Source organism: Taeniopygia guttata, chromosome 1A (genome assembly GCF_048771995.1).
Source record: "Taeniopygia guttata chromosome 1A, bTaeGut7.mat, whole genome shotgun sequence".
Lineage (NCBI taxonomy): Eukaryota > Metazoa > Chordata > Aves > Passeriformes > Estrildidae > Taeniopygia > Taeniopygia guttata.
The window spans coordinates 8,132,044-8,143,003 of NC_133025.1; the positions used below are offsets into that span (position 1 = coordinate 8,132,044).

General features: G+C 43.8%; 1 protein-coding gene across 1 annotated transcript; it reads right to left on the reverse strand.

Moving 5' to 3' along the window:
- Positions 1-692: 692 nt before the first annotated feature.
- On the reverse strand, positions 693-2,887 carry LOC115498373 (uncharacterized). Its single transcript, XM_072919123.1, has 2 exons — positions 1,562-2,887; positions 693-1,392 (listed from the first exon to the last, which is right to left on the reverse strand). Exons 1-2 carry the CDS (start codon positions 2,046-2,048, stop codon positions 1,094-1,096), a joined length of 786 nt encoding a protein of 261 aa, XP_072775224.1. The 5' UTR covers positions 2,049-2,887; the 3' UTR covers positions 693-1,093.
- Between the last annotated feature and the right edge of the window lie 8,073 nt (positions 2,888-10,960).

The window sequence follows — 10,960 nt, forward strand, 5'->3', positions numbered from 1 at the left end:
TCTCTTCACCATCAATTTTCTCAATTGCTCTTATGACAACCCCAACCCGCCAATCGCGAGGCACTTCGGTCAGTGCGAACACGCCAAGGTCAAAGAACGACCACCAGTGATGATAAAGGACCCGGAGACCTGGCGGCTGGAGGGACCCTATGACCTGGTGACTTGGGGACGGGGATACGCTTGCGTGTCCACGCCCTCAGGTCTCAGGTGGGTCCCGTCCACGTTCGTAAGACCATACACCGCCAAAGTCTCCTCGGGATCCGAAAAGCCGCAGGTCGCCATGGCCGCATTCCGGAGGCGGAGGAAGCCCACCCTGAATAACCCCGACTCTTTTCTCCTCCTAGCTGAGTCCCCTCCCATTCCCGAATACCCTGAAGACTCCCTGGATCCCTTTTCCCTTGACCTAAGTTTAGACCTTCCCCTTCTATTTGAGTGATCATTCTTTTCAGTTGTCTTTCAGTTGCTGACCCGCCTGCGACCCAGCTCAGCCGAGATGTCATCGACAAGCCCCATTCTTCTGGCCCTCGCCATCGGCCTGTTCATCAGAGCCAGCCACACCTGGATTGTGCCTCAGCCCGCGGCCAACGTGTGGAACACGTTGGCCAACTCAATTGGTCAAGATCCAACGCACCCAAGCGTTAGTTGGATCCTGGTTCGTTTCTCCCTCACCCTGAGGGAAATAAAGGATCTTCTGCCCCCAAAGAAGGACGCTTCCTTGTCATCTCTTCCGCGCGTGGGTCCCGCTTTCCATCGCCCTCGGAGCCAAAGATCCATCCCGAGCTCTCCAAAGCCTCCCCTCGGAGTAGCCCAGCGGAGGGCTCAGGGAACCTGCTCGCTCCCTCCGGAGCTAGAGCTGAGCCGGGATCGAAAACATCCTTTCCGGAGGGAACGCGGCACATATTTGCTTCCTCAGGTGCAGGAAAACCACTATGGGCAATTTCATTCCCACATTCATTGCTATCTTCCTGCCCAGTCCACTCTTTGCTTCTCTGGTCATTGGCACCTCTGCTTTCCTGCGCCTTCACGTTCATGTATTCTTCCGTTCCGGCTACATTGTCTTCACCTTCATTTACATCAGTGTTGTTGCCTGCCTTTATAGTTGCACTATTGTTTTTTTTCTTGATTTCCTTCTCCCTTTTCCTTTCCAGAATCCTTTCTTGATCCACCTGAACATCCTTTTTTTCTCCATTGCCTCGTCGAGTTCATTTCCAGCAACACTGCCAGGTTCTTCTTCATCTCCTTCAGTGGTAGTGTCTCCTGGCACATCCCCATCACTCTGTCCTTCTTTCTTTAACTCATAGCCATTGCCATCGTTGACATGGCTGTCTTCCTTCGCATCATAATTGCCACTGTTGACATCGCCGTCTTCCTTCACCTTCACATCATAATTGCCTTCAAAGAGGACGAACAGGAAATGTCAGGGGTCTATATAGACTTTGGACAGGGTGGGCTTCCCTGGCTCTCTGCCAACCCCGTTGGGGCAGAAAGGAGGGATCCCGGATTATCTTGATCAGAGTCACAGGGTCCCGGGGAAGGGGAAACAGAATGCCCATGAGCTCACTGTAACAAATGGCATCATCCTTGTCTCCATCACCTGCAGCCACAGGTCTGCCTTCTCTGTCATTTTCAGTGCCGCTGTCGTCTGCCTCCAGAGCCATATAACTACCTTCTCCACCTCCCTCTGGATCAGCGGTGTCTTCTTCCTGTTCCGTTACTGTCTCATCTCCCAAGGTCTTGCAGGAGCTCTGGTCCTTGCTGCTGCTGCTGGCCTCACAGCTCCTTCTCCTGCAGCCCAGCCACAGGCCCAAGAGGAGCAGGATGCCAGCAAGAACCCAGAATGGCCACTGCTGCAGGGCACCAAAGAGCATGGCTCCCCAGCCCTCGTCCTGCTGCTCCAGCTCCTGCAGCAGCCGGGCCATCTCACGGTCCAGCAGCTCCTGACGCTCCCGCATTCTTTGGTGCGTGGCCTCATCCAGCCCATCCCCAGCTGGCTGGGGGAACTGGATCAGTCTTTGCACCAGCACGAAGAACAGTGACGGTAAAGCCATGGTCTGCAGGAGGACACACGGAAGGGGCTCAGTGGGGCCGGAATGGAGACAGACAGTGAGGGGCAGGAGCGTCAGGGATGTGGTGGCAGGAAGGAAAGGGCCCCCAGCATCTGGCAAGGCTGCACCGCTGCCCCCGCGAGCACCGCGCCCTGAGCAAGGCCCTCCTGCCAGGCGCTGAGCCCTGGAGACGGGGCAGCCCCGGGTACCGGCGCTCCTGTCCCAGCCCTCCTCCAGCCCCCTCTCCCCTCTGCTGTGTACTCACCGCTTGCCGAGGCTCTACTGGGGCAGCGGCACCGGCTTGGGGCCTTTTATAGTTGCCCCCATTGTGACACGGCCCCTGTGCTGTCACAGAGCCCAGAGCGCATCACAGGCCAGCCCCGCCCGCCGTCCCAGCCCGGTCATGGAACTCATCATGGCCCGGGCACGGAACTCATCATGGCCCCGGGCACCCAGAGCCCCAACAGACACCGAGTGCAGAGCCATCACTCGGCAACCTGGGAACCCCAGAGCTTCCCTTGGCAAAGCAGGCACAAGCACCCTGCACACAACCCTTGTCAAATACAGATTTGGGTGACAGGACCCATGGATGTTTTCACTATACGTGTGTGAGCTTTTATTTATTATTCAAGGCAGAACTTTTTGCTGTCGATATTGATATTTATTACTGTGGCGCTGCATCTCCTCTCCCTTGCTTCTTTCTAGGCTGCAGTGAGATCTGGGAAATACTTGTTCGGCCTTGGCCTTGACGTACCACCTGGGATCAGCTCTTTCTTTTCTTGGGTGATCTCAAGCACACACATTTGTGACAATTACTTTGGGGGCAACGTGTCATATCAGCTAATATTTATTTACTGATTTAGTGAGAAATAAATCCACACTGCTCGAATGATGCACAGGAAGTTGTAATGTCATCCACTCTTAAGGCCTACACTTACTTTACACCAGCACTGTCCTGCCTCACAGATCTTTTTTGAAAAAAGAAAATATGTCTTAGGATTTCTTTTCTGAATTAGGGACACTTCCAAAGATCTCTTTATTGACTGACAAAGACCACACGGGACCAACTTTTGGTTTGCAAAGCAGGATAAAAATCTTTAGGCCCTCACAAACAACTTCTTACATCAGATATGGCTGATCAATAGTCTGGCTTAATATTGGGCAAGCCACTATAATCATTAAATACATGTTTTAAAATGGAAAAAGAAAATCCTCCAAGCACAGAACTTCTGAAGCTTAGCTCATTCCACTCTAATGTGCTCCCCCCGAACAAAAGATAAAGGTGTGTCCCTCCTGATACTTACTGCAGCAGGCTGCCTGTTGTAGTTTGACAGGGAGGTGAATTTTCTCAAGAAGTTGAGGTCAAACCAATCAGTGGTTAGGTTTAGATACTGTTGCAGCATTTCTGAGAGAGTGAGGGCATGATTTATCTCTGGAATGAGATTTGAGCTACTCCAGTCTATGCCTCTGATCTGGACTTTTCAAGGCCTTCTAACCTGTGACGGAATTAGAAATTAAGAGCTTGTGGCGCAGTTAGAAATTATATTAAGGAGTGATGTGAAGCACTGGGCTTTCTGGGTGTGAAGTAGTATACGTTTGTAGTGTGAAGTTTAGTCCACCTCAAGACAAAGACAAACAATGTTCGCTTGCCAGTGGGAGTGCCTTTGTAAACTGTAAACTATATTGAAGTGTATATAAACTGCCATCTTCTAACTAATAAACGGAGAACGTTTGATTAACCATATTGGTTTGATCTGCGTTTGTCCAGTCCAGCTTTCCTGTCTAGTAAGGCCCCTGGCTTTGAGATACTCATGCTTAGAGTGACCATAACACTACCCTAGCATGACAGCCATTCTGAGAGAAACACTTTTTTGTACAGGATGTAAGCATGTCTGCATTTGGATGCTATCCTCGGTACAAACCTCCTCTCTTGCTTTTTTCTCGTTGGACATCCTTGCTACTGCATATGATAGAGCTGTTTATTGGGAAGAGTTTCTCTGATGCCGATCACAGCACAGCAGGAGGTTTCTGCTCCCTTGGGCTTCTCAAATCCTTTTGGATGATCTCTTTATCAGTTGAGGGCTGATGGAACACAGAATGTCTTTCTCTTCTCCATCCATGACACAAGAATTGCCTGCACTCAGAAAACACAGTTTTCTGAACCATCCTATATAATAACAAACAATGCCTTCTAAATTCTGCCATCTAAATGAGGTCACTATTGAAGAGCTTCACATGCCAAGTGTTACCTAGCAGGGAGGGGAGCAGAGGAAGACAGGATCACAGCACCTGCTGGTCAGTCATTCACAGGCATCACCAGGAAGATACAGGAGAGAGCCATGAATTTCATGGGCTACTGTGTTTCAGCAACCCGTATCACCCCGCTCCTTTTAAATCTCTTCTCATGACAAGCTTCCAGTCTCATCACAGTGCTCACCTGAGGCACATGAGGAAATAAGATGAAGAATAGGAGGGAAAATTTCTTCTGACCTTCAGTCACTTAAGCATCAAGCAGACAAGAGAAAACCTCTGGCCTACTCTAAGGGAGGTGGTTTATACTCACCTACAGCTAAAGCTATTCTGAAAACCCATGTTATTAGACCCAGAGTGATAAAGAGCTATGAATTTACTGATTCTGGCAAAAAGGCAGCTTTAAATGAGCTCTGCTACTCCTAGTCTCTCTCCTTAGAACTTCAGGTTGAGATGCTTAGGACCAGCTAAAGAAAAAAGTAATTTCATTCATGCCCTGGTCAAACATTTCTCAGTCTCTTGTCCCTGCCAATGCACCAACCTAGTCAAACACTGAAAAAGCTATCCATGGTAAGCTTCCAGTGGAATACTGGCAAAATCTCTGTGGACTGCACTATTTGAAGGGTTTGAGGTCAACTCACTGTGAATCACTTTTACCGCTCTGCTTAGCCTACTGCCTCAGCTCAGCTCAGCTCAGCTCAGCTCAGCTCAGCTCAGCAACCTCCCAGCTACCTTCAGCTGCAGAAGCCCATGACCTGCAGTCAGAAAGGCATGAGTCTTACGAAAGAAACAGACATGGGGAATGAAGTGTGGAGATTAATCCACACTCTGAGGAACAGGCAACACTAAAAAACAGTCTGGCAATAGCTTGTGTCTAGAAGCTGCGTACCTTCAAAATCACCTCAGGGGTTTGGGATTTGTGCTGACTTGCACAAAGGAACCCACTCCACCCTGTAGCAGTGGGCTCCTTCTTTCCAGCCTGGATGGAGACATGCCCTGCATTTTGCAAGCATGTCCAGGTGTTCAGAATGGAACATCCTGATCATATTTAGCACCTTAAGGCATGCAGCTCTTCCTTTCTCAAAGTATGTTTTGTGAAATTATAGGTACTGCTATCCCTACCTTTCCAAACAAATTACCCTCATTATATTGCACTTGCCTTCAAAATACTGCCACTCCTACGTTTCAGACTTTGTTTCTCTCAGAAGGATGCACAAAGAGTTGGAGTAGTTGCAAGCACCTGCACCTGCAATTTTCAACTAACTGCATCTTCAGAAGGGATTCTGACAACAGGCCATTCTCTGGACATGGACACGGCACTCTGAGGCAAGACAGATAACTTTGCTACATCTTATAGCCCAGATCTCTATGGCCAGAGCCACTGTCCTTGAGATAAGATGAAAAAAAAAAAAAAAATCAGGGAATGTATTTTAGCCAAATGAAAATAAATCAGATCTACTGTGGGCTCTCATCCTGTTTAAGAGCAGAGTTGCATGTACCTGAAAAACAGGTTTGTAAAGGAAAGGCTACCAGATTTTACTTTAAAGAATGATAACACACACCACTGTGTTGAAGGCACAGATAACAGCCCAATTAAGGAGGGTTTTCTTTCATTGTAATCACAAACAATTTAAAACCAGCTCCTTACTTGCTTTCTTTTGTCATATTCATTGTGAATTTTTCCTTCTAGGAAAATGTAAATAATTGTTTTCTATTTATGTTTCTCATGAATTTGTGGTTACTTTGTAACGATTGTTAGTTGCAAATTAGATTCCTTAACCATTGAAAAGATGAAGAACAGCATGGCCTTGGCTGAAGAGAGTGATGTCAAAAATTGAAAAGAATGGCTTGTTTTTACTATCCATATCTATTACTATTTTGCCAAATGAATTTTATTGTGATTTGACTATTACCTATAGATTTCATAGGTCAGCATATTAATATTTTTTTCCTTTGGTTCTGTCAAGAAACCCACTCATTCTGATTCTTAATGATAACACCTTTTATCTTTATTCATGTCTTGTAAGTTGTGAGCAGAAAACAAATTGTCAGTGAAAAATGTTACTCACGTTACTATTCTCTATTTTCCCTCTTTCTCTCTTCCTCAGCACAACTGAAACAGTTTATTTAGTTCAGTAGTCCTGGAAACAAAAATAAAAATTGTTTTAACAATTCTGATAGCCATCAGTTGTTCAGCAAATATTACAAGACTGTCTTATCTCCTAATTAATCAGAAAAGTACAAATTGCACTTTCAGAGCTTTCCTGAAATGCAGTGAATTTCTATTTTAGTTGTACATACGTCTTTTGCTTCTAGAGAAGCAAGATGATGGTAGAAAGATCTTCCATGGAAACCACTATGTAGCTTCCTGACAAACAGGTTTTGAAGTCTCTGATCCTGAAATCTGATTTCATTAAGGGAAAATACAAACAGCTATAGAGCTGCAATGGAGCCAGTGAAGCAATGGAGCCATACTCAAGGAGACTGTGCATTTTAATAGATGATGGTAATGGGAGAGCTAAAATAAAATGCTTGTAAATCCAAAATATAAAATCAGCATATGAATAGGAAAGACCTGAAAGATTTGAGAGTCTGTAAGAACAAAACCTGATGGCAACTTTGCTTCATCACTCTCAAAACCTATAGAAAAATTTTTAATACTGTTCTCATGAGGTACTATGAAGGTGAAGGTTTAAATGTGTGAAGAGAAAGGAGGAGGTGTTAGGGATGGTATGAGTTTGCTGGATTAAGTGATTTGGCTCCTAGGAAGCTGTGTTGAGTGATGAGGAAGGGACAAGGAAAAATGAGGAATTCCATTCTAGCCAATAAAACTTTAAGGAGAAGCATTACATAAAGAGCTCATTCTCTTGCAGCTTGATTCCTCCCTGCTGAATGTAAGGGCAATAAATACTTCAGGGTTTTCAGGAGAAAATGCACTGAAAATTTTTGTTCCAGGAACTGTTCCATTTTTCTATCAGTGATGATGCGTGCTGCATGTAAACAGTTGCCAGGAAGGGTAAAGTGATAAGAAAAGGTTTAATTTACCAATGAAAAAATTGCACGGTTAAGGTTTAAAGAAATTCAAGTCTGAGACATTATTTTGAGCTAAAGCCATCATGTTCCGTTCTTCATAGTCTGAGAAGAGCCACCGTGTTGCTGTGCTCACATATTTTCAGCTTTTGGGGTAGAAACCTGCTCTTTTAGAAAGGATCTAAAAGAGCACCTACTAAACCTGAATATGGTGGGCCTTTGTTCTGCTATTTCTGAACAGTCTGTTCTTATGAGGAAAAGTTTTTCTCTGAAAGGAGATCTAGGGAACTTCTAGGCCATAATGGAGATGGGAATGAAAGAACACTGAAGTATGGTAGGGAAAAAAATGTATTTACTGTATTCTTTATGCACAGATGTTTCTGAAGAAAGATCTGTGCATGCTGAAGCAACCAAATCAACAATTTGGTCTTGACTTCTTCCTTCCTCCTTACTTGGATAAAATGTACAATGAGCATGAGGGAGGCTGGGAAATGGCAGATGTAATAGTGAGTTGCTGTCATGCTTCCTATCCCTTTCAAAAGTGTGGCATAATTGTATCTGAAGGCCTCTGATTGTTGAGTTGAGATCTTCAGCATGGCTATCTTGCCCTTATGACACTCAAAGTTATGAAGGATGGGTGTCCACATTGTCACAATGTCCCTTTCTCAGTGATTCTTCCTGCAGGGGAGTGTGACTCAGCCAGCCTGAACATTTTTCTCTGCATTTACACCCATAAAACACAATGACAATGGAGCAGATACAGCCTTTATCTGTCTTTCTTTATGAGATTTGACCTGTGATTCATAAGAGGTGATCCTCACCTTCCAGTCTGTCCCTCTTCCTGAAGGCTTCCTGCTCAGATTTTATTGTTCACTGAATGCATTTTCCAGATATGCTTTTATTTCCCCTCTACCTTCTCCTTCCTCATTTATGAAATGAAGCAATGAGGGGGAAGAAATTAACTGTAAAAGAAGCACAAAAGCAGAGATTTGCTGAATGACTACAGCAAACTCAAGGAGCCTTCATGTAAGAATGGAGTAATTGGACAACAAAATATCATACAATTTCGGGACATGATGTGACAAGCATTCATATGACCTTGAATTATACATGTTCAAATACTTCTCTATCATCAACCACTATTCTTCTGGGACCTCTTTCTGTATGATTTAGCTTAAAATGATGTTTTGTTCCTTTCTCAGATATCCTTCAGCCTGTGTTTAGAAGGAGGGCAGGACACACATTTGCAGCCTGTCCAGGCAAGTGTGGCAGGCCTGTGACTGCCCTCATAGCTTCTGTTTCCTCTTCCTCTCGTGGTTATTATAGCTCTTCATCCAGTCCAGCTGTCCTCAGCTCACCAATCTTCCTGAACACGTCCCATTGGCTTGATTTCCAGTGCATTCTGGAAAATGGTTTTGGTTTTAGAGTTGCTCTAAGTGAGTTTTTATCTTCTTGCAAAAGTTTAGGCTACCACAGTACTTCTCTGAAAATACAGACAAATGAGTGTGGTGCCTGACATCTTTCCTGTATGTTGTATATTTCTTAACCAGGAGACATAGAACCTCTTCATTTTCCTCTTTCAGAGTCCTCTGTTTAGGCTGAAAAATCTCTCTGCAACACGGGATTGCGCACAGTGTGAGAGTCTCAAAACTCTGTGATTAATGACGATGCAGGGGATGGGAATTCCTTTCTAATCACAATGTAAAATCCACAGCAGCTTTTAAAAAAAGCATTCTTTGAACTAGGCTGATTAGTACTGCTCTATTGCTCAGAAATGTCTGAGAAGCAGACTGTATTTAGAATATTTTAAAATGTGTTACTGTTTCAAACTGTATGGAGTGTCCAAAATGTGTTTTGTATATGTGTAATTACAAATAAAACCAAATATGAGATGCATCATGTGGGTGTCTCTACACTGGGTTAATCACATAGGACATTAATTTTCTTAATGTTTCTTTTTTGCTGAAGAAGATTTGATTGTACATACTGTGATAGATGAGTAATGTGATGGTTGATTCTCACAATTAAAAGGCAAATATTATGTATATATGTTAAGAGAAGTTTTATAGTCTTACAGTTATGTTTTACCCTGCTTGTGTTGTTGTCAGGGGGTGGCCTGGGTTTGGGACAGTCGGCTTGTTGTTATGGCAACAGCTGACCATCAATCAAGATTTAAGAATGTGAACTCCACCATTGGACAGAAAAGAAGGAGTTGATGGACAGAACTTTGGGAGTGGCTAAAGGGTTAAAAGCTGGAACATCCATTTGGATGAGCACATGGTGGGAAAGATCCTCTGCTCCTGGCGCCATAATATTTTCTCTACTCAGTCTTCTGTTGTATTTTTGATAAGGCTTTAATAAACTTCTTACATTTTCTGGAAGTGATTATCATTTCTCACAATACCTTTATAGACCCTGTAAGTATTAGATATAACATTTATTCTTTTAAAAAATAGATTTACAGAAATCTCCTGACATGCATACATCATGTCATGTAAATCAGTTTTCAATACACATCTTAAGACAAGTTTTGTCCAGATGTAGCTAATGTGGTGTAATTATGACAATTCTTCTGTGTCTTCAGGAAGGAAAACCCCCCACTTTTATTCAAAACTATGTAATTTTATTCCTTTTTCTGAGAAGCATATGTCACAGTAAACTTAAAGTATGCATTGGAAATGCCTACCTCAGGGCTATGTTGCTGTGTCCCTCTCCTGTCCCTGAACATTGAAAGTGAGCTGGAATCCTTTTAAGTTTTATACAGAGACAAAGTACTGTTATAAAGAATTTAAATCAGCGAAATTTGCGGCCACTTGAGCAACCTTACTTTCTTCTTTCAGTGGAAGAGAAAATAAAGGTGAATGTTGTCTTGATTAGAAGAATATGAATAGAGAAGATCTGTGGAAAGTCTATAGTGACTGTTGCCTCCTTTCCTGTGACTTAAGTACCTTTAAAAGAGGTTTGTTTGTATCCAATAGAACACAGTGTTACAGTCCTGCTGCAAAAACAGAGAAAACATCCAGGGAACAGCACGAACTTCTGCACCAACAGCCATGTATTGTTTGAACCTTTGGCACAGGGAGGCTCCTCTCCCATCCAGGGAAGATGGAAAAGGCACAACCTAGAATTTTTCATGCACACAGAAGGCAAGAAGGTCTCTTCTTCCTCTCCAAAAGTCTTCTGTTGCATTACCTTTTCCTATTGCAGAATCCTCATAGAGGGATTGAGTGCCGGATGGAATTCAGTCTGCCTTACGTGCCAGCCATTGTACTAGCCTTTTCTTTTTCTTTTTACTTATTTGTTTCATACTCATCTTTCTGTGGCTTTGACTCTGACATAAATATTTATAGGCTTTTGGATTTCTTTTCACTGTAAGTGATTGTTTTTAATCAGTATAAGCTCCTGGGAAGTCACTGGTCCAGAAATCAAAATGTAGCAGAAGAGGAACATAGGAATCTGTTCCCACTTCTCAGCTAGGAGTAATTTCCTTTGGTCTCTGTACTAATGCTTCTCAGACCAAGGCCAAGAAAGCTGTGTAGATTTTATATCTGCACTATTGACCCCCATAAGATAAAGATAAAATACAGCATTCTGAATACGGACAAAGATGTTCTATGTTTTATCTTAGTGAACAA